The sequence below is a fragment of the Nipponia nippon genome, unplaced genomic scaffold (assembly GCF_047370975.1).
Source record: "Nipponia nippon isolate SJK-2023a ecotype South Korea unplaced genomic scaffold, ASM4737097v1 scaffold_11, whole genome shotgun sequence".
Taxonomy (NCBI): Eukaryota; Metazoa; Chordata; class Aves; order Pelecaniformes; family Threskiornithidae; genus Nipponia; species Nipponia nippon.
In genome coordinates this window covers 21,064,682-21,089,836 of record NW_028262302.1, presented here as the reverse complement: position 1 = coordinate 21,089,836, position 25,155 = coordinate 21,064,682, and the positions used below count along the sequence as shown (strand labels likewise).

At 40.9% G+C, this 25,155-nt stretch overlaps 1 protein-coding gene across 1 annotated transcript in view; it reads right to left on the bottom strand.

Annotated features, from left to right (window-relative positions):
* KIF26A (kinesin family member 26A) overlaps window positions 1–25,155 on the bottom strand; it is a 101,959-nt gene that overhangs the window by 22,057 nt on the left and 54,747 nt on the right. Inside the window, exon 5 of the mRNA XM_087747864.1 lies at window positions 10,043–10,226. Coding sequence (XP_087603990.1) covers window positions 10,043–10,226 — 184 coding nt within the window. The remainder of the gene's footprint in view (window positions 1–10,042; window positions 10,227–25,155) is intronic.

Sequence of the window (25,155 nt, the reverse complement as noted above, 5' to 3'; positions counted from 1 at the left end):
CAGACCCACTCAGGATCACACCCTCTGTGGGCAGTTATTCAACAATATGGCCAGCTTTCTGGTGGTCAGTTCCAACTGAAGCAGTACCAGCTACTGGTAACACTTGCACAAAGCAAACAAAACAGAAGATAAGGAATTTACAGGAGAATGAATGAAGAAACGGAAGACAGGTCTGAAAGAACAAGAACAGGACTGGGGGAAAAAAAAGGAGAGCTAAAAGGAATGGCAGGTGGCTCAGGGAGAGAAAGAACACAAAAAAGGAAAGATAATATAAATATGTCAATTCCAGAAAAGTCATCTCAGGCTCAGGGCACCTCTGCTCTGACCACTTTTAGACTCCTTAAGGAGAGCTAAGATGGCACAACCTTCATGGGATGGGGGTGACCCTTCCTGCTAGAACTGGGGATTTTTAGTAACTCCTTCCCCCCCCCCCCCCTTTTGTGTATTCTTCAATGTCACAGAAAGATGCAGGATAAGAAAAGGAAGTTTATCATTGTCAAGGATTTGCACATAGACATTCATACAGACATTGAATATTGGATAGACGCTCCATTTTAATGAGCATGTTGATAGAAAAAGAGGATAGGTTTGTATTTGCATTCAATTTCTGCAAATAAAAGAAACACAAACATCAAAATACTTGCACATTATTAACATTTTTCTCAGTGCCTGAAGACAGCCTAAATCATGCAAACCACTGAAGTATCCCATTAATTAACCGACTCTAATCTGGTGGGTTTTGTACACTGGAGGTTAACACTCAGCTGTTGAACTTTCCAAATTCATGTTTCAGCAGGAACCAGGACGTCAGCAAAATTGCTGAAGGAAACCCTATTAAAATCAAAAGTGTCTGGGAAAAGAAGATGGCAAATACATCCTGAATATGCCATTAAAAGATAAAGAATTTTAAAAGTAAATGAACAAGCACATAATTTGGAAAAGCCCTAGAAATGAGTGGCATAAGGTCAGAGGCTCATGCACCCAGCACAACAATGGCTGCAATTCTAACCTTCACTGGCAAGGATGGGAGAGAGATTCATAGCAATCAAGGAGTTGTTTTTGTTTTGGTTTTTTTTTTTAAAGTTTATCTGTCTGTCAGCCTACAGTGGAAGTCAGAGAAAAGAGGCTATAAAAGCAAACATCTGCAAGCTAGAATTCATTTGCTCCAGCTATGTAAGGGCAAACCCAGTGGATGGATGCTGTAGCAGAAAGACGAAAGTCATACCGCAGTTTTATGCGTGCATAAAGAATTTTAAGGGAGACAAATTGGCAAAGGGCAGATTTCTGAATAAAATGAGAGGGGAAAAAAAAAGTCCCCTGTGTGGAGGACAATGGCTATGTGGAGGACTATGGGGCTAAACCCCATACAGTTTTAGAAACATCTGATGAGACTACTACCACAGAACCATACAGTACACTCAAATATCAGTAATTTGTTGGAGCCCTGAGCCAAAACTCTAGACCTTGACATCTTGGACCCTTATAAAAGTCAAATATATATGCATATTTAACAATTCTGACCTAAACAATGAAACATCTCAAAAACTGAGGGATTTACATCCTGGCTGGTACCTGCCCTTCCTCCTCCATTGCTACTGTCTACCCCGTTTCACACCTAAGGGTCACAAGGAGAGACCTTGTGTCCCATTGCCATGTGGCAGTCACTGTTCCCATGCTGTGACCTCCTCCAGGAGTGCCATCCCCATGTGCCCCCTTTGCGTGGACTCGTGATTTCCAGACCTCCCCCTGCATACTGAACCAGCTGGAGTTGAGGAGAACAGGACAAGTGAGTCACAGCAACCAAAATAATGGGCTGGCTGCAGGACTCGTCAAGATAGTGCAAAACATCAAACATATGTCAGTGTCAGAAAGCAGGTTTGGAAGAAGTAAGAGACAGACCAAAAAGCTGTGAAACCCAAATTTCAAAGCAACTCTCTGACATGAATGTGAGACTGATGGCCAGAGGCAAGCTAGCAGTTTTGTCTAATACAGCCCATATATTTTGGATATGCTGAATTGAATGGAGCTACGGCAAAGCCACACATCAATGAACACAAAACTCGTCCAAGACCAGTGAGGCATGCGTCGTCCCAGAAGAAATCACGTCCAAGGCTGAATTTGTAGAGAAAAGAGCCAGTGATAAGAGAGAGAATGACACAATCCTACACAATTTTAGACAGAAACAGCCAGGAGACTGAGACAGTCAGGTTCACATTGATTATTACCCCGTAATCAAAAGAGATGGAAGGGCTATCAACTCTGAGACCAGACAAAGGGGAAGGACAGTCTCATACTTAAAGAATCAGATGATTTGGATTCTGTTCCTAAGACTATCACGGACCTCTACTACATGTTTTAAACAATGAATACAAAAAATACTATATATATCTCAGAAAGTTGGTTGTTCATCTTTCAGTGAAGGATGCCAAATACTCTATGCAGTTCAATTTGGGGCAGACATGTAGACAGAGAAGACTCCACTAATTCACTAAGTAATGACTAGACTCCATGGCATTTTGAACACTGAGGAAATTGAGACCCTGACCCAGCCAAGTATGTTAGCACAGGCATAACTGTAACATATGGTACCTCCTTTGAAATCAGTGGATGTGCAGTGTTCATGTGTTTATAGTGATGCTTTGTTAGCATTTGATGCTTATATAGTTGTCAAGTTTCAAATTAGACAGAATGAGAAGGAAAAAAATACAAGGAATGAATTAAAAAGCATGTAAAATTTTAAAATACATGTGCTCAAGCCTTTTTTACTAAAATAAATTCTGACTTTATCTGTCTGTATTTTGGGAAAGTGCTGGCACTATACTGGAATCCATTCTAAAAATGTTGGTCGTATTCTGCGTTACAGCAGTATCATAATCCCTAAATGAACAAGCAATTTGGTCTTTAGCAATAAATGTAATTATACCAAATTTGAATGGACACTAAATATTCCCTGGAAACACACATCCTTGACAGGCATTGTGCAGCCAGGAAGTTAATTTTGTCCAATGTTCACAAAATGGCGTATAACAGCAGGTTAATTAAATAACTATGTTCAGACATCCACCATTCTGAATTAAGATTTCTCAGCAAGAAATTACAAAGAATTCACAGTCAGTTGAATAAAGACCATTTTCCAATGAAATCACTTATTTTTCAACTACAGTGTAAATCAAATTACAAAAGTCCTAGTTCAGAGCCAATATTTTTCATGGATTTAATTGTAACTGACAGATATATAACCCTTGCTAAATTGGTTTACTGTGGGTAGTTCTTACAAGCCTTTCATATACTGCCACTACCAATGGATGGCAAATTTATATGCAAAATTGCCATGCTAGCATAGACCATCTAGCTCCCCTGGGAGAACCTTAAAAAAAAAAAAAAAATCACTTCTGTATTGTACTCTATTAAAGAAGAATTGATTCTCTGCTCCCAGGAGACATGAAGAAAACTATTTCATTTTTAAAGGTGAAAACAAAGTAGAAGAAATTGTGTATTTTTATCTAATTTTTCCACATTTTTGTTTAAGCAGATCAAGGCATTTCAGCAGGGATGCATGTACCTTGGATGATATGGGACTATACACATGGATAGAAGAGTACTTAGTATGATACATGATTTATATCAGAAATAACACTCTAGTCATTAAGAAACAAGCAGCAATAAAGATGACAAAATTAAGTACCTATTTGTTATCCGTCATCAAACCATTGTAAGAACCAGTGAATGGGACATACAGCACACTTAAGAAAACCCTGCACGATCAGTAAATCATATTAGCGGTACCTTAGCTATGGCTTGGTAAAGCATAAATGAAAGTAAATGTCTAAAACACATAAATGGAGACCAGTATGTATATACCTGTCCAAGAAACATGTCTGACAATTCAGGTTCTCTTTAAATGCTCCACTTCAATTGTCTCACATAGGAGTATTCTGTCATTCTAACATAAAAAATTGACAGGATCCTTGGAAGAGACAAGCACTTAAAGTTGCTGTTGTAAGTAATGCAGTATTATAAAGAATGAGCTGAATAGAACCCCAGAAAAAACATTTTGCATGAAAAAGGCTTCCTACCATGCTAAAGAAAAATAGCAAATTAGAATGCTACACAGCAGCCACTGTAAAAAGGATGTCTTTTTTAATACCACAATATGATAAATTATCTTAAGTAGCACATTAATGTCAGAAATTGAGCATAATCTAACTTCTTTCCAGTGACAATATTAAATGGCTTTCAGACGTCTTTCCTGCTATTCTGACATTAAATTTAATAACACCCAGAGAGACCACAAAAATGATTCAGTTACAAGAATCATACTGTACTGGATCATTGCTTTTTAAGTAGGATTCAGCTAAATGATTTGGACTCTGATGGTTTTGGCACATTCAAGAGAAAGGTATGAAATTTGCTACATAACATTTATCAGTAGTGAGCAAAATTCCTTTCAGTATCCAGTTTGCATTGGTAGTGGGATTTTCCTTTGTGCGTGAGAGTTTGATTATTGTTGATTATACGAAAAATTGGTCCCAGATAGACCTACAGTTCTAATTATTTTTTTTTAAACTTTTCTCTGCTGGGTATTCCTGAACATGGACAAACCCTGCAAGCACCTGTAAGAGTGACATTTCGCACTCTTGTAAAGAAAACTAAGCAAAAGGCTCAATTAACAATTTGTATCACAGGACAAGTCCATGCACTTCTGCTGAAATTATTATAAGGTGAAAAATTGGTATTTGTGAAATGTTAAAGAAATTAATTACATTCATTTCCCACCTTCCAAGAGAGTACTTGAAACAATGAGAAATTATAAATAGAAATTGCAAAAGATACATGTAGGCTTTCTGCTGCAGTAAGTCTCTAACGACAAATGTATTAAACCATAAAAAGCCATACAGCAATTTCACCACAGCAGAACTGTATGATATGCATGGAGATGATGATGTGAGACTAAGAACAAATTTAGACCTTGGGCTCAAATAATCAATAACTGAGTTCAAGTGCAAGAACTGGCCATCACGATCTTTTCACATTTCTGCCTCCTCCGGTAGTTCTGACAATGCACAGTTACTGCCTTTGCTATAGTCATACAGCTTACAAAAAGCAGGAATTCATAGAATCATAGAATCGTTTAGGTTGGAAAAGACCCTTAAGATCATCAAGTCCAACGGTTAAACTAGCACTGCCAAGTCCACCACTAAACCATGTCCCTAAGCGCCACATCTACCCGTCTTGTAAATACCTTCAGGGATGGGGACTCAACCTGGGCAGCCTGTTCCAGTGCCTGACTACCCTTTCGGTGAAGAAGTTTTTCCTAATATCCAACCTAAACCTCCCCTGGCGCAGATTGAGGCCATTTCCTCTAGACCTATCCCTTGTTACTTGGGAGAAGAGACTGACCCCTGACGCGCTACAGCCTCCTTTCAGGTCATTCAAGCCTCTTCCCTTCCCCAAATGTCCATTGAGCTCACAAGTTCACGACAAGGTCCCACAATCAGTGACAGGACCTGTCAGCCAGACTGACTAATTCCAATTCTAGTCAGAAACACCCAAGATAGTCCTAATGCTGCCTATGCTCATTTCTATCAGTTTCTTAGATTAAACTGTCCCTTACCCCAGTTCAGAATAATTCTTACTCACGTGTTTAACTTCGAAACCAATGAAAAGGACTTAATGCATGGGTAAGCTCTCCACTGAATCGGTGCTTTGTCCAAAGGGATTTTCTTTGGCAGGAAAAGCCAATAGTCATGGCAGGGCAGCTTTGAAAGTGCAAATTAAATAAGGAAGTTAAAATTTCAGGTACAGATGTTAATTTGTTTGGTGACGTCTTTTTTCCAAAGGTTTAGGCTTACTGGGCCCCCAGTCTGTTAGAGACCCCCTAAAACTAAAAATGCTTAATCTTCTTGCCTCCAGAACAGTCAATAAAGCATTTCTTTAGAAGCTCAGACTCATGATAATAAACCTAATGCTGTAGCTTCCATGATGGCTGGTAAAATGGGTTGTGGTCATGCCTGATTTCCTTACAGCTTATTGTTTGTGCATGCATAGTTAGAGCTCCTTTTCTTATGTATGTTACCTTGTGTCAAGCAATACTAAAGTTCATCTGCCTCTTTATCCACTCAGTAATTTCAGCATCACAAGATCTTTTTGCAAGTCTTCACAGTCAGTTTTAGCTGCAGCTGCTCTGAATATGTAGCTTCACCACCTCATCCAAACCATTTAGGAAGACACTGAACAGCATGGACGTCCATATGACACCACTGCTAACTTTGTTCCAGTGTGAAATCTGCCCTCTTGTTTCCTACCAGTTATTAAACCACTAGAGAATACATGACAGCTTAGGGTTTTTTTAAGAAACCTAGGTCAGGGCACTTGTCAAAAGCTTTTTCAAAATCCAAATACACTCTATCAACCAGACCAACCCTATTCAAATGCCCACTGACTCTTCCACAGAACATTAACACATGTGTTCCACCTGTAAAAGCTCCATCAGCTCATCCCTACTATATCACATTAATCCCTGCCTGCTAATTTCTACCATTGTTATTGTTTCAACCACTTTGCCTAGTTGCCTGGTCTGAAAGTTACCCTTACGACACTGTACTTCTAGATTCCCTCTGGAGCCCTTTTTTCCCTTTTGGCCCCGAAGTGACATCACATTTTCCACATTCTGTTCCTCTGTGTCTTATAATGTATTGAATACCAGCTAAAAGACAACCTTGAGCATCAGTGGGGGAAAAAAATGTTAAGAATTACCATCACAGGGGAAATACAGAAAGCCAATCACATTGGTCATTGTAAATGTTTCAACATGTACTTTGCTCTAAGCTTTCAGCAGATTTACAAAAGAAATGGGACTACCTTGAGTGTGTTATTACAGATAATAATTAGTCATTGGAGTATTCAGGCCTTACTCACTAGTTCCCTCCTAATATAAATGGTATTTCCACACAGTTGACATATCATTCACCTCTTCAGCTTTTCATAAAGGGAGCCACATTGCTCCCATTGAAGTATCTTGGACAGTTCATGGGTTTCCAGTTTGTTACTCTATTTTTCATTCTCATATAACTTATACTCTTCGCAAATTTTATCTCTTCAGCCCCTTCACAGTAAGAAAAGGCACGTTTCCCCTATGGAATCCTGTCCTGCTCTGAAAGAAACCATTTGACAAGAAGGGAATTGTCAAGCTATCTGTGCTCACAGAAATCACCCCCTTGACGAGAATAAGGACTGGTCCTCACTGGGTCATTCTCAGCTTAGTAAGGTGAAGTTAGGTGGGAATTAGGCAGCCCATCAGCACTGCTACATTCTTACCTGTACAGCAGAAACCAGCAAGGAACCAGTCCTCCACATCATAACTAACCATGAAAGACAAAACAGCAGCAAGCTGGGAGGTGAGGAAGGAAAAGGCTGCCCCACCAGCTGCTTAACCCACTGTAACCATGCAGTAATAATAGGGTGAGGGACACTGCTGACCTGGGAACGATCACACAAACCAAGGAGAGCACCAGCCACAGCCACAGATGCTGCGGTAGGAAAAAGTGACTCCAGAATCCACCACTGATTCTGTCCCCTACGCGTATCTTGTAGTTATTACTGGACAAGCTGCAAGAAAAAGCCACGGAAAAAGATAACCAGGAGGAGTGCACCATAAAAAGCTGTTAGAAGAGGGACTGAAGTTAACAGAGGACCACAGCACATCTGCCAGCGTTTGCTGATTCTTCTCTCAATTGCTATGATACTTCAAGCAGTGAGTAAGAAAGATAATTACTTTATTCCCATCATCCTCATAAGGAGATACTAGCTGACTAAATCTTGATCAGCAGAAGCTGGTAAAGAGGAAATTATAATGGAGAATGGTAGTGCACAGTAGGCTAAATGCTACCAAAAGCTTCTGGGCATTGCTCAGTGAAACTATCAGTGTTTAGTACGAAAAGAACACCTATATAGGACTGACACTTTTCCTTTGACCACAAGTTCTAAGAACTAGGATACATAAGATATCATTTGTGCTGACTCATAATTTTTATAAAAAGCTATATTTCTGAAGTTTTTTTCCTATGGCTAAACACTGTAATTTAAAAAGTTGCAAAAGAGGAAGGGGTCAAGAGAGGCGTTTACTAGGTATTGCATATTTTAAACTGTGGATCAGAAAAGAGGAGTATTAAAACTACTAACTAGCACACCCCATCACCATTTGGATGGTCTAGATCTTAACTCAAGACTAAAGGGCTGATTCAATTAGCAGAGAGCTCTTATCATCTCCAGCACAGGATTCTTCCAAACTGTGGTCAACAAGTACGTGGCGAGAAGGACACAGCTGGAACCCTGGGCCCAAACAAACAGTATCTTCAATAATGTTTTCAGCTGAGAGCTAAGTAACAGAGACATTTGAGGATCAACAGCAGCTTGTTGACCCATAAAGTCTGGAAATTCTTGGTGTAGTGTGCCAGGCAGGAGAGAAATACCACCCACATTGCCAGCATGGGATACATATAGATCGCATGCTGGAGGAGAAGCTTACACAGCTGAGCATAGCTGCTCAAGGTCCTGCCATGCCCCTTGGCATTCTGGTAGACCTCTTCCCTTTGAAAGCCCTTTGCTGTGCTCACTAATGAAGAAAGCAGGTAGACCACATGACCTAAGGCATATAATCTCTGGCCATCTGGGATCATGCACTTGATCTTTATTAGACTTTGTTGATCTGGTTGAAGACACCAGATAAACCAGGGCTTTCCACAAGGCACAAGTCATGCTGGTAAGCTCCACTGGCCACCCTCAAAGTGTAGTAAAAAGGCTGAAGTCTTTTGGCAACACACAGCTGCAGGCACACAAGGGCAGTGAGGTGCAAAGACAGTTTTATTGAGCTGCAGGCACAAGGAGACACAAGCATGCTTTAAAGGTCTCCCTAAGGCAAAGGGCCTCAGAAATGCCACGTTCCCTGCTATTCCTGGTGCCCTGGCCCAGTGCTAAGCCTCACGGAGAAGAGGCAGGCACAACAAATGGGCTCTGCTCAAACACACACACATAGAAAGGTGTTCTTTAGCAAACCCTCCTCGACCTGGGAATCTCTAAATTACTCTGCCAGGTTTGCTGTATTCCACCATTTAATACTACATCCTCTTTTCTAACACACTGGAAAAACAGGAGAAAAAAAACACATTTTCATCTGTGAGTTTCCCTCTGCTTGAAATAGCCCAAATTGCTCCTTTGTTTTCCATTTAGCACAAACTCACTGACTTAAGAAATACAGAGTATTCTCTGTGAGCAAGTGTCAGCTGTAGGTATTTAGGCTGACAATCTTTTTATGTTAATGCTGATTTGTATGGTTACTCAAGCTGCGTATTTTAGCTCTCCTGTGCACATTAAATACTTCAAGTCTATCTTCAAACACTAATCTCTTGTAACCTATGTAAATAAGTATTCAGACTCTGCTGTGTGGGTGATTAAACAGTTATAAATATGAATAAAGCTCTAAATAATTGGGTTGTATTTCAATTAATTTTAAATAAAATTAGCACCAATTTTACAATTTGAAAGGTGCTGTATTTCCTAAGTTGGAGAGACATCTATTTCTCTCCTGCTACTTCATTTCCATACTCCTGATTTACAGCGACATGTGAAGCAGAGGGAAACAAAGCCCCCTCAATGTATCTTCTTAACCTCAAGCAGACAACACCAGCACCAGTAGCTGAGCTTTGCTGGCAATGCAAAGACTACTTCTGCCAAAGGTGAAGCCTGTATGTCCATTGGTTTTGAACCAATGATGCCAATGATGTCAACCTTTGCCAATGTTGCCGTCAGTGATGTTAACTGGCTTCAAGGAAGCCAACACTCTAGCACTGAATCTGCTCTGAGGCTGCCAACTCTTTCCAAAGTCAACAGGTGATAACAGCTTTCAGGCACATTCAGTTGTGGCTATCTCTCTGTCCCAAGACCCTTCCCTTGAACCTATCCAACCCTGTTCTAGGCTGAAAGCTTCCAGTCCTGTTAAAATTAATCTAGAAAACTATTTTAAAAAATTTAAATCCAAAGTTACCTTTCCAATGCCAGGGTTGTCCTTGATTTTGGACACAGCTCTCAGAAGGCATGGTGGTGCTGGGGGAGGACAGAGCTGCAGGATGCCACTAAAGTTAGTAGCATAAATAGAGAAGTCGTGTGTGTGTGGCAGGGGCGGATGGTATTTCTTTCTCTTCGAAGACAGGTTAAGCTTCTGTGCTGCTCTGTATAAAAGTAATAGCAAGAAAGGACAATGTTACCAGGTGTTAATGGGAAGCTGGACCAGACAAACAGATGCTCATTGTCATCACTGCCTGCTTAACAAATCAGGTCATTGCGTTCTAATCTGATTTCATAAGGACAAATCATCAAGAGACTAATAGAAGGAAACATGGGTAGAAAAATTACTGGCAAAACATTCAGCTAATTTCTTCCCCAACAGAGTTCCAATTATAATCTAACTTTCCCCTCTTTCCCCCAACAGCTTGACAGCTGAAGCCTAAAATGCTAAAATCTCACTGACATAACAAAAAGCAGAAATAATCCCCTCGTCACTGGCAGGACCAGATGGACTTTGCCAGTGATAACACTATGAAAGTGGTTCTTTGTACTCTACAAGTTACTCAAGGCAGAGAATAACACTCCAAGTCAGCTGAGCTCAAGATCCTCTCTTGGCTGCACTGAAAATCCTTAGATAACAGAGAATTTCCTTCAAGACAGATTGGTTTTTCCTCCTCAATTCCATTCTTTCACATTAAAAGGGAAAGCTATTAAAGAGACATGCTTTAATGTTCTGAATGATAATGATCCTGCTTTTGAAATGCAGAATTTAAAAACATAAAAGATGAAGAAGAAGGAAAAATTAAAACATACAATTAAAACTGTAACATTCTTCCTTGTAATAAGAATAGGAACATAATCAGTTTTTCTGCTATTCCCCTTCAGCAACACCAAACAGTATAGCAAGAAACAAAAACAGAAACTCGACTCTACATCAAAATCCACATGGGAAAAATCACCTTGCAGAGTTAAGTAGAACAAATATATGTGTTAGTGAGCACAAACTAGGCAACTGGAGGTGGCAGTGGGGGTGAAATCTCAGCTCTGTCAAAGCCAAGGAGAGCTTTGCCACCTGAATAAGACGTGTGATCTGACCCTGAGACTGTCAGTGGATAGCCCACCCTCAGATACATATTGTAAAAGCATCCAACATGCTATCTTTCACCATTACTTTGAATGACTGTTAAGGCGGCAAAAATGAAAAGTGTCACACTGCCAGCATCTGTGGATGACCTGAGACCATGCTACTGATGCCAACAGGTCTTCTGGGGGCAAAGCACTATTCTGGTCCATGCTTGTAATATAAAGGCCTGTGACTTTGGATAAATTAGTTTACAAATATGTGACAACAAAAAGTCCCCTTATACAATGGCTACTTTATATTTTCATGATGCCTTTCAGCCCAGGATCTCCAAGTACTTTTCAGTGAGAATGAGCTGTCATTAGCATCTGTGAAGTATTATAAGCAACAGACATGGAGAAACTAAGGCAGTGCTTTGCTGTCATACCTAATTCACGGTAAATCTAGACCCCTAACCTTATCATGAATCCAGTGATCAGGCAGCCTCAGGCTGAGTCAGCTCAGTAAGACGATCAGAGAAGGAAACACTTCCTTTGGTTATAGTTATGGTAGGTTAGAAGCAAAAATGAACACTGAGAGCAGGAGGGCTGCACAGTTTCTTCCAGCAGCACTAATTGCTTCAAATGAGTTACTGTACAAAGAACTGATTGTGTCCGAGAGCAAAATTACTCACTTGGGTCAAGATTAGGCAGCTAGTCAGTACGAGGGGCAGGACTCTCAATACAGATCTCCAAAATTCCCAGTCCTATGTTCTACATTCCCAAATGTGTGTGTTAAACTCCTGGACCTTTTTCCTTCATCAACTTCTAGAGAGGCAGACCCCCTACATGCTTCCTTCTCCCTCTACAAACAGTGCAGTATTTAGAAAAAGACAAAGACTCATGTGATGAAAAAATGAGGCCGTAGTTCCAAACTCAGAGGGAGCCAGAAGCCACTGTCTTGCGAGGGACAAGTTGGACTCTTGCCTCTGAGGAAAGAAGCAGCTTTTGACTCCTGCCGCATCCTGAAACCAGCAGGAACCGTCCCCCACGGCAAAGCAAAACACTGCTAGCATGGGTTTATACAGAACCTCGGGTTTTTGGTGGCAATGAGAACAGATTTAACTGCCTAAATCTCAAATCCCCTTGCTAATACCTCATTCAGTATGAAAACATATGCCTGAAATAGGACACCAGGCAGCTAGTTGCACAACTTCACTATGCTTGCAGCTGCACATTAAATCCGTAATGCCTCCTAAATTATATGCAGCTTTATTGTGCAGAAAAGGGTCTCTACCTGTTGGTACTGTCATTGTGGAACTCAAGACAGTCATTACCCTCTATCTCCAAGTACCAATTAACAGTTGTGGTTATTATTTAATCATCTTGTTGATTAATATGAAAGATAATGTTTATTTCCTTGTTTACATGCTATGATCCCGTGTTGAAATGATAAAAACTTCTCAAGAGAGTGTCTTCAAAGTGCAATCAAGATATACATTAAATCCTGATGAAATAATTATTCCTTCAATAGATCTGGCTGACAGAGCTCCTCTGGGAAACATACGCGAAAGAGAATGAGATACAAAGGACAAATTTACTCAGGAATTGTGTATTCAAGCACCTAACTAAGCACTAACACACAATGAGTAAATGCACCCAAAAAGGCCAAGCTAAGCAAAGTATATAAACAAATAAACAGAAAATTCAGCCTTTTTAAAGCATAGCACCTCTCGAAATAGCTCAGTGACACAGTTTTGGACCATTTCAAAAAGCAGGTCTAAGATACCAAATCCATTACTAGTTGTCTTAACTTCCCCACCAAGACAGAACAACTTTCAAAGTGATTCACTTCCAACAGTATTCACACACTTTCTGCATCTCCAGTGTTCAAAGGACAGTGCCATATGCTAGCTAAAGCAATTAACTGCTATAGTGCTGATAAATCCTCTTCCTATGAGTCTGGAGTGCCACAATTTTACTAAGAAATTTGGCAAAGGGACTGCTGATGTCCATGCAAGATAACAGGAAACTGAAAAAGCAGAGGAACTGGAGTAGCTGTTGTAGAAAATAATCAGTGCTTTGATGGGCAACAGGCCAGCTGCACTAATAATGATGCATGTGGTTCACATTTAAAAAGCATCTCTTCTCAGGTAGCAGTGCACAAAGCTTAATTACAGCCTCTGTGTGTTTGAATGCAAGAATTACTTTGCTCGACATTAAAATGAGGTTGTTTCTGGAGTAGGAACATCACAGACATCTTGTACCAGCAGTATCAAACAGCTTGTTGGGTTTGGTTTTGGGTTGGGTTTTTTTTTCCTGAAAGGGAAAAGTTAAGGATCTAATGGAAAGAATAGGGCAATTTAGGCACAACGAAACATCACTATCAAACCGTAGACTGAATATGAATGTAAGTAATTGTCATCCTCAGCTCCTGTAAGAAGCACAGTCAGTTCTTTAACTGCTACAAACGCCTCATATGAAGGCAGCAGCCTTCATATGCCTTGCTGGGGCTCCTGGACTGGTTTAGGCAAAGAGCACCACATAAGGACTCATCAATCCTTATGCACTTCTTGCATCCCCAGCAATATACTTGGTGGCATCCCAGCCAAGTATTCATTACGCCAAAATACAGGCCAGGCTGGTTTGGACATGGGCCTAACTAAATTAAACAAAATCCAACTTCACAAAACTCCTTACTTCAGCAAAATTCATGAGAGTATATATTTACAGGGAGCCACTTCCGAGACACTCCAGAGTGCTGGATTTTCTGCAGTCCTTATCCAACAACCCATTATTGAATTTACACCTAAGTTTCCAGTACTTTTTTTCTCTAGTATTCCTTTTCCCAGGTGGAATCTGTCCCATGAAGACAGGGAAGGCAAAACTCTGATAAACTGTGCCCTTTTTGCCTAGCACCAGAAAGACAGAAGTTGAGCTCATACCAGTTCACTTTCTGCAGGAGCCTAATTAGGTGCCATGCCTGTTTTCTGATTTGCTTCTTATTCTCAAATTTAATCTTGCACAGGGGGCCCTCACATCCATCTTCAGCACCACAGTGGCTGTCTGACCTTCTCCAATATCAACTTGTTTCCTCACAGGGAAAATTATGACCTCTAGGGAATATGATGCAAAACTTAAGTGTTACAGTCATTTGTTTTCCTGGGCACTTTCCAAGCATTTTGTCACAGCTTTGACACACATGTACGCTTTCCACCTACCTTCACTTTCCCCATTCAACCTCCACCAAGCACTCTTCTACAAAACATTCTTACAAGGGAAACTAAGCTCCACATGCCTCTCTTCCAATTAAAGCATGAGAGACACCCATGTATGTTATTTTTACCTCTGCCTGTGAGATCTACTGTCTGCATTTTGCTTAACTCTTTCCATCTTTAATAGAAGGTGTCTTTTAAGATGCTCTGGAGAGTTCTTTTCTCATAGCTCGGTGTCACGGTAGGAAATAAAACTAATATACGGCACATGCAGGGGCACTCAAATATCAAATGACAGTCTCTAACTTGCTCTTTCCCCCACACAATTTACAGATTACTAGCTTTTCTGCCATGAATGGATGAGACCAGTGAGGAAAAGCATGGCCAGATCAATTACATAATGTTCAGCATCTGGGGAGTAAGACTGTGCAACAAAAGTAGCTACAAAGCCTGCCCATTAAAAGAACCATACTTTTTTTTTTATTTTAAACTCTGTCTATGTGGTTAACATGACATTTCAGATATTCTGATGTACAGCAAGCTGTTTTTAGCTTACTTTCACTGAACACGTTCTGCACATTATAGCTGTGAAAGTAAACAGCGCAATTTAAACTCCTAAAGAACAGTGTTCCGTCTGGGCATAATTTCTCCATGAAAAAGAAAACTAGATTTGAAACTTCTATAACTATGCAAAATTATAACATTTTTGCTTAACACTTCGTGGAATTTATTAAGCTTCAGAGGGAAGAGTGATGTGAAATATACTCTGGGACACATCCTAGAAACGGGTCAACTGAGAGAGATACAGAGGATTTAATTGACATGGTGGGTTTACAGACAAACTGCCACAAGTCAGAAATAGAACTGGGAATCCTGCTTCCCGTTATTAAGCTCCACTGACAATAGTAAAAGAAAACTTCTGCACATTAATTTCAGCATGACTCATTACATATTAACAGTTTTAGTGTTATTAGCCAGTCTTATCTTTCAGAAATCACTGTCATTATTCATATTGTGAGAATGCTTAAGGGCTTCACGGAGAGGGTCAAGGCCAAAGAATTGTACAGTCCAAGCCTTAAGTATCCTGAACTTTGGAGTTTACTCAAGAATACACTTACTCAAGAGTTTTTGTTTGACCCTGACAGCCATCACGGGAGCAATTGTTCTCCTGATTCTGAACCCTCTGCGAAGCTTGAAAAATTCTGGACACAGGTTTACACTGGGAATCAGTCTACTCTAAAGCAAGACTCTTCCAAATTTTCCCAGTTCCCAGCCCAACAAGGCATTACTCCTCCACCACATAACGAATATCCCAAACCTTTCCCACTGTAAACCTGCTCCAAAGGAAGCAGTGGGAAAGTCACAGTCTGTCATTGTATCTGCAGTTCCAGTTATTGTTTCCTTAATTACTCGTCAATATAGACAACAAATAGACGGATGTCCTACAATACACCCTCCAGCACTCTGTCCCGAGCCTTCCGCAACTCACAGCATAAACTTGGTTGGCATTATTACTTTTATTATTTCTATTACTGCTTGATTTGTGTTTCTAAAATTAGAAAGGTAGCACAATGAAACAGTGCAGTTGCTACCCAAAATCCCAAGCAAACTTAAAAATAAACAAGGTATCCATTTCCACTAACAGCATTCGATCCAGAAAATAAAATCTGGTTCACAAAGAGCCATTTTTAAACAGAAAACTGAGAATGTCTAAATCTGTCATGAAGGTTTGGAAACGACAGGCACCATCTGTATTCCTACAATAAATTTTGTCCAAGGATTCACTTATAAAGTATATGTTAAATTTTGAGGTTATGGTCTGTTCTTCCCCCTAGAACAAGCTTCCTAGGTTCCTGTGATACATACATAGCTTCAGGAGGATATAAAGGCTTTCCTCACTTTTGTACCATTACACAAGTACAGCACCAAACCTTTGTTTGCTTAGCTATCCCAGCAATGCTGTCAAGAAGCACTGCCAGGAAGAACAAACAATTAATGTTCCTTATTTCAGTGGTTCGACGTCCTCAATAAATAATTAGTTCATCTGGATCACAATGCACAGCCTCAAACAATAGCGTTTTTATAATGGGTCATGGTAATAAAGTTTCAATAGAAAATCATTATTCTGAAACATTCCAAAATGTCAAACCACATCTAATATTGTACGGATATTACCAAGGCAACATTATGAGAGAAAGTATCTCCAATATGAGATCAAGTTCATGCCTTGCCTCTCACACATAGCATAATCTTGCAATTCAGGCTTGAATTTCAGCCTCTCACTTTGAGTGACCTCTTAATTTTCTCTTACTATCTCCTATTAAAATCAGCAAGGCAGAAATAAAAATCAGCTATGTTGACATATTAGGAACATCATCTGCTCACAGCTGATCAGAGAAGACAGGTCTAGCAAGGATTTTAAGAGGTTATCTACATTTTCCCCATGCTCCATGGTAGGATGAACTTTACCTAAAACATTCCCAATATATATTTGTCCAACTTGTTCTTCGAAACCTCCAACAAAAGCAAGTCTGCAGCCTCCCAAGGCAATCAATTCCAGTTTGTAACTATTCTTACTGTTAGAGAATTCACACCTCATGTCTCTCATAAGTCTTCCTTGCTGGAATTTATGTTCTTTGTTTTCCCCCACCTCCTCAGCAGACATGCAGAGGGCCTTACTTCCTCCAGCTGCAGCAGCTGTTATCTGTATGAAGACCACTACCACACCTCAGTCTTCTCTTTCACAAATGAAAAAGTCCCACTCCTTCCAACCTTTCCTCACAGGTCAAGTTTCCTTGACTTCCGACCATCCTTGTTGCTCTCCCTCTACTCTATTCAGATCTTCATGAAGTATAGAATTCAGGATTAATGCATCGGTGAGCAATAGTCAAGACTCATGAATTCAGGCACCACGCATAAAGACCAGGCAAAGCCATTTGGGATAAACTCAAATAGACCTCTGGAATATGACAAGTTAAAGCAACCTGCAGGCTACCCCTGACATCAGAAGAGCTTCCTCATGCTGTAGAGACCCAAGAGCTCAGCTACACATTATTATTTAAACAGAAGCAACCAACCAAGCCCATTTTCAAGCATTCAAGCAATTTGCATACAGGAATCCAAAAAGGAATTTTCACAGCTCTTCTCTGTAATTTTTCCAAAGGGCAGATCTTCACGAGCACTGACTGTTACACTCCAACCATTTTTTCCACTCTTCCAAACCAGTGGTTTCTGAGGTCACTGCTACAAAATTGTCGTCAGTGATGTCAGCTCCATATTCTCCTCAGCTTGCAGACTTAAGACACTTTTCTGGCCAGAGAACATTGCTTCAACAGCCAGGACCAGGGTTCAGGAACTGACTTTTTTATATATATACCAAAATAACAGCTAGTCACTGCAGCCTGCCACATACCATTTCCAGCTCTGTTCACTAATGATGTTAAACAAAGCAAGAGCAGATGAACATATTGCTGTACTTCCATACTTGCTGTTTACAATTGTACCATATGACAAACTGCTGAAAACCTGTGTAGGTTAATCTTTATGTAAGCAAGACTGTCAACACCTAATATAGAAATATGTCAGTTCCTGGGCTGCACACTGCATAGATAGCTACGTATTGAAAATACAGCTACCTGAATGCCAGCAATATTTCCTCGCTCTGTTTCATGAACTAACTGAGCTAAAGCAGGCAGAACCACATCAATCTAAGCACGCTCCCTAAGCAAAAAAAGTTGGACTTATTTGCCAGCAAGACATAGGCTCATGAAACAGTCAGGTTGAGGAAAATAAAATTCTAGTCTCATTTGTATTCTATGAAGAAAAAGTAAGAAAGACATTTTTAAAACTACAAAGTAATGAAACAGAAACAATGGTGCTAACTAGACATTCATTATTAAAGTAATTACTTAAGTAGATCACTTAGGCTTTTGCCCTGCAATATCAGCTCCCGGTATACAGAAAGAAGCCAGTATCAAAATTACTTACTAGGCAATAAATTATTTTTGTTACAAAGGATATTACACTCCATGCTATTCATCAAAAACAATCTGGTATGAAAAGCAAAAGCATTCTGTTCATTCAGGCTGCTCCAGGGAACAAACAGGCACGTTTGCGAGTGGAAAGGATGAGACAGGAAATGCAGGACATGGCTAACAAGGGGTTCATCTGAAGCACAAGGTTCAGGCAAACATCAGAGAGGAAAGAGGGGGACAGAACAAGGAGGATATCCAGTATTTTCATATTCCCAGTCACATATAGCAGTCTGAATATAAGTTAGCATCTGTGACTGTAAAGCCTCCTTTACCATAAAAGCTCTGGGGTGGGTTATGTTTTCAGGTTACCTTCCTTTGCCCCAACACACCATCCCCACAGACATACCTTTCTCATCACCTCCAGCTCCCTCAGTTCCACATTTTAGTGCTCATCTAGAAAATCCAGAGGATCCATCCTTGCTTCAGCCAGGTTTTATTTCAGACGCTTAGTCAAAGGCTTGACACCTATACTGCCAAGCAAATAACTTCCCAGGGGGTCATTTACTTATTCCTACTGTTAGCGAGTTAAATGGTCACTGACAGCATTAAATGATGCAGTGGAAATCACCCAGGTACAGAAGTTGTATGCCCACGCAATGAGTATTTTTAAACAGAGGAGGGACACATAGGCTTCTTAAAGCCCAGCATTCCTGTGATTTATTTAACTGACATCAGTTCTGAAATGATACTTCTCAGAGGTATAATAGGCTGAAATTGCAGCACCATTTAAAATAGCACTTAGCAGGAAAATGTGAGATGCATGTTCTTCCATCACTGCAGACAGAGATTTGACTATTTCTGACCCAAAGATGCTAACTTCAAATTTCAGCAGAAATAAGCAACTCCTTAAGACCTGCTTGAGAGACATTATCAAAGAATATTCTGAAGCTTGCCATGGACTCCCAACTAGCTTCACTAATAACATTTAGATTAGATTCATTTTATGCTGATTAACTTCCACTGAGTCATTTCCTCACAGTAAAAACTCCATACGGCAGTGCTTCTTAATAAGTGAGCTCCACCACCGAGGACACAAAAAGCCCAACAAAGCAGAAAGCAACCCCAAGAGCGTCACTCTGTGATGACCAGCAAAGCAGCACTAACTAATGCTGAGTGAGGTATTGGCTAAGCTCTTTGAAATATTATGCCAAAGGAAACATCTTCCGTCCTCCAGCAGGAAGGATGAGGGAAGTTTTAGAAAGCCGAAATTCACTGCTATTTCACTGAGAATTTAAAAGTACCTTCAGAGTAATCCTGCAGTTGATCAAGCACTGCAGCTATAGTGCTGGTGCATTATTTTAGCTTGACATTTCATTTTTGTTATAAATGATAATGTGGGATGTCTCATTTTGCCACAAGCACAAGCAAGCAAAGCGGTCTAGCTCGGAATACAGACAGTGTCACTTGAAAGTCCATCTGCCCTGCAAACCGCATCCTGTGCACAGTAAACTGAGTGTTAGAGCAACTGCAAGTCAACCATGAGAACTAAATATTCAATTAGCTATCCGCCTGATTTTACTATTTTGCCTGCTAAGTCTGTCTGTCTTAACAAAGTATTAAAATAGTTAAATATGTTACTGGAAAAGACTGAAAGTCACTAATAAAATTGCAAAACAGGTGCAAACTGTCAAATTACATCCCTGCAGGAAAGTCACTGTTATCATTTTACCTATGGAATGCTCTGTTCCCGCTGCAGCAAAACCACCAGTGCAGCTGCCACTGCCGCCGAGCTGAGGAGCCCCAAATAACGGAGTCAGAACAAGCACTGGTGTTCAGGAGTCCAGGAACCAAAAAAGCAGGCAGACTGGGAGGGCTGGGGTGGGGGGAAGGCGAGAGAAGTGCTCCTCTTGACAAGCTAGGAAGGGCAGAGAGAACGGAAGAAGCCAAAGGGAAAAAGAGACTCTGGTAGCTAGACAACACTCACTGAGATTCCATATATTCAGGAAAACAGAATAAGCAGGTGCGTTCAGCTATGGATGAACAAGAAAATATAGAAAGAATCATATCAAAAATCCTTAAATTAAGAGAGAAAATATTAAGTTCAGGAAAGCAGAAGATCAGAGAGAGGACAAAGTAAGAAGAAATATCTGCATGACTCCGGTCAAGATTATCCATAAATACTTCAGACTTTTCCATAGTTTAAAATCCCTTCCACTGACCACCGTTTACCCTCACAAATAAATTCAAACTTGGGTGGCTCTGAAGGCACAGATTCTCCTCTCTGACATATCTGTGAGCACATCTGTTTTAAATTATTCTGCTTTGCTCTTCCTCCTGGGCAGCATGAATGTCTCAGAATATAGAGCTAATCCAAGACCCAACTGCTGCAACAGCAGTCTGCACCAGAGCCGCTCAAAAAGTCACCACATCTCCTGAGGGGGGCTGCCTCAGTGCTCCAGAACCTCCTATATTATCTGTCAAGGTACTCAGGGCTGATAAAAATCAGCCCTCCTCAGAGGCAGCCTCACATGATAAAGATCTTTAAGGCATCTGGTCAGCAGGAAACACTGCAAGTGTTTTGTTGTGCCCCAATTCTGCTTTTGCTGTGAAACTGGAGTAAAAACCTAGAACATCCTCTCCAAAATCTCAACCTCACCATGAGGTTCCCACATCACTAGATCCATTTTTTCCCCTCTTTGACTGTCTCCTCCTTTTCCTATTTCCTGCCAATCTGGTTGGCACCAGGCTCCCTCCTTGCTTCATTTTGCCACCTCCAGCATAGCCCAACCTGCACCCTGTGAGGCCTGTGGTACCCAGGTAAGGATTCTCCTTCCAAACATCTCCCTAACACTGATGCCTTGCACAATGTCTCCTTGGTTCATACCATGATCCCTAACCCTCTACGCTGGGGAGCTTTGTTTGCCAAGGCAAATGACCCCTGGATGCCCAATGCTGCTTCATCTGGTCACCACCACCCTTGCTTTCTCAGCCAATTCCTTTAGGCTCTCTCAGATCCTCACCATTGTTCCTCCACCATGGCTAATGATTCAGTGCCTCCCCCCTCTTATTAGATAGCCATACCCTGATCACAGATCTATTGGCCTTTGGGACATTTTTCATGCTTTCAGCAGTGCTCTAACTCAGCAGTGCCGATGTCCAAAACTCTACCTTCCCTCTCCCCTCAGCTACTCCAATTTCTTTACCTCCTCCCTTTGCTGAACTACAGCTCTGTGTCTCACCTCTGTTTGCCCCGTCAGTCTCACAGTCATCACAGATGAGCTTTTCATAGCAGGGAGCCTGGCTTACTGTTTGCTGATAAAGCGCTGTGTAAATGTATGATGCAGTATTAGCAATGATACCAGTAATGATGTTCTGCTCTTAAACATGCTGTCCTGAGAGTCATTTCTGTCTCCAAGAACAAAGCCTACTAAATTCAGGCTTATCTTCTAATTTATCCTCCTTACAGGCTAATGCGAAATGGGATATACCTAAAGCATACACTGTTTTGTTTGTCCTTAATTATAGGCAGTATTATGCTGCCACAGCAACTAGGAAAGCTCAAGCTGCCTTAAGATGATACAAGATACTGCACAATGCCGCACACCCTGCCCTGTCTCCTGTCCCCGCATAGCGCTGTGCTACACACAGGTCATGTTTACTCTCCGGAGACAGCTAGCAACCACATTCCAGCAGCCGCGGCATGGCACCAGCAGGACGAGGCAAGCCCATCAGTGGCACCTGCTCCGTCTCCATTTGCACATCTGCATGAGGGCTTTCTTGCTCTCCCCAGCTCCATGCAGAGAGGCAAAAAGGGGCCGGGAAGGCATCTCCTTCTCCAGCACCATGCAGTGGGGAGGACACTCTGCAGGGACCAGGCTGCTCCAGCCCACTAGATTCAGAGGAGAGATTCATTCCGGGGAAAAGGTTAACTATATATCTGCCCCCCACCCCCCCCAAGAGCCGGATGCTCCACTTCATCTGCACATGTGTAGCTCTCCCCCAAGCTGCAGATTGCTCAGCCACCCTTCCTGACTGGCTTGCAACAGTGATCAAATGGTAGCAAAAGAAAGTGGGGCATTGCGGGGCATTTAACGAAGAAAGGTTGATGCACCGAGTGGCTGTTGAGCTGCGTCAATGCCAGCAAGCCATCACATCCCTGAAGAGCACCGCAGCTCTTCACAATCCTGTTACAACACTGCAAAGTAGGGACGAACCATGAATGGGGTTTTGGCTATACCTGCTGGCAAGGCAGTCTTAATTGGGAAGAGCTGATACCCTGCTTTCCTGGATAATTAATTCAAATTTAATTTTCCCACATCACCTCAACATAGGATTTCTTGGGCGTGGGTTGTGCTTAATGAGGAAGCTTTAACAACTGACTCCGCTTCTTCCCGTGACCTGTCATTCACCAAGAATTTACTACGGTTACCCGTAACTATAGCAAGCACTTCTGTTTCAACCTCACAGACTAGCTTAACTACCACAGGTCAGCACAAAAAGGTCTAACTCAGGATCCGATGAGTCACATATTTTCTTCACCTTTTGGTGAACTACTACTTAATCATAACCCAGTTATCCACTTTATCTGTCAAAGAGATTTAAATTGTGCCAGCTCTGCACAAAGCCAGGATACCAGTGCATCCCAGCAGGGTACAGGGCAAAAGTTTACAGCTATTAAATACAGAGAACTGGTGAACTACATTATGAGATTAGCAGAAATATAATTCTTGCTTTTAACAGGACAGAGAATGACAGGCTGAAGTGATTTAGCTGGAAACATCTTAAACATGGCAACTTAAAAAAAATGTATGTTTCATTTTTTTGTGCTTTTTTCCCCTGCATTAAATTCTGACAGTACTGATAGTCATGGAATAATCAGGTTTAACAGGTTAGCAGTAATATATGCCTCAAGTGTTCCTAATACATCATAATCTTCTTTCACAGAATTTGCATCACTGTCAAACCAAACTACCGATTTTCGGGTGATGCTTTTAACATGTTTCTATGGTTACTTTCCAAGGTCGCATGACAGAAGCCTGAACAGCAGTTCAGAAAGACAAAAGGCATTTTGCATCCTTCACCATATTAAATAATTTATGAAAGTCAAGGCATCCTCGTGGAAAAAAAAAAACATAAAAGAATAGGTTCTGAGGTTATTTTTTCAGCAACAGTTTGAAGCACAGTAAAATCAGTATCTCTACAAAAGCCTTCAAGAACTAGACTATTTGACTAATGTTCCATATGGTACAAAATACTAAGGAACACATTCTATGCTTAGATCTATATGCACAAGCCTACACGAACTGCATGAATGGACCTTAAAGCAGAATATGTAGACATCTAATTCGCTGCTGGCAGCTTCATCTTTTAAATTGGGCACTAGGCATTGTCTCAGAAAGTATTCTAAATCTAAAAAATGCAAAAATAAAACTGAAAAAAATGAAGTAAAAATGGTAATGACAGCCTTTATTATTTCCATCATTTTTCATTCAAAGCCACACAGATTTCATCTGTCCCCAAAATGTTACAAATTTTGACTAGCGTAATGAAAGCTTGTACACAAAATATCTGAATTCTCTGCCTACCGCTACACTAGATCAGAGTTTATTGAAACTAATTGAAGTGTCTGAGGCTTGGAACAAAAACACATTAGTCATTTAGTGGTTGTGCTAATATTGCTATGCCTTTCCTGCAGTTTCATTAGATACAGACTGCTTCAATACCCTAATCATATGCTCAGTCACAGCACAATCAGTACACAGAGTACTGACAAGCTGTCCCACCATGCCTAAAGCTGATAAGGTGTCTGCTCTATGAGTAACCTCAATTATTGACTATATTTTATGGTCAATCTAATGACCAAATGCTTATCAGTGAACCATCAGGTGCCTGTGATAGGATAGTGACCCTTAGTTTATATGTACCATTACTGCTCATTAGTGAATAATTAGATTCTTTAATCCACAACTCACAGGCATTAAAATATGACGGAATATCCTGAATCTAGAAAAAGACGACTATGCTTATTTTAACTCTTAAGATGTTCAATTACATTACTCAGAGATTGTATGTTATATCTTGTTAAGAAAAGCTGCTTGTAAAAAGCATATAATGTGTAATGTTTTATATCATGTCTAAATTGACACAGCTTTCCCAAACATGCAGGAATATGATGGGAGTGGAAAGATAATGGGTGTGATTCACCACTGTGGTTCTCCAGATTTATTAACTTAAATGGTTTAATCTAGCAAAGCCCAGCAACATTGCAAATAATTTAGAAACCTGAAAACTAGTAAGTGCATAGTGAGTGCCATGTTTGGAAGGCTAATTCGTCAAACAAAAGCAGGCAGATGCAAGGGAAAGGAGCTGCAACTACACAGCGATTTCCCTGCTTCAAAGGTAGTAGTCCCAAGGCAGCAAGTGCAACCCTGTGACCAAACCAGTTTGAACAGATGTGAAAATAACCCAACATCAAACAAGATTAAAATTTAAGAAGGGGGACTTAATACAGTTTGTCTTCTGTTCAACATTGCTCAGGGTTACTTGCTTTTATACGTATTTTCTTCTAAACAGCTTTGATTCCTCTTAGCTGTCCTGTCACTGCTCAAAACTTCCTTCCAGCTTGCCCTTGTGCACCGAGGCCAGACACCCATGCTCTCACCGAACCACCGTACCCCACCCAGCAGCACAGGCGGTGCTGCCACCGCTGTCACCAGCCACCAACAGGCGGAAATGGCACATTAATGGTGATGGCTTCGATTTCTCAGGGCCTTGAGTCTCCTCCCAAGGGAGTGGTATTTTCTTGTTTGGCAGATAGCCCATTAGCCTCTTCCCAAGTGCATGCC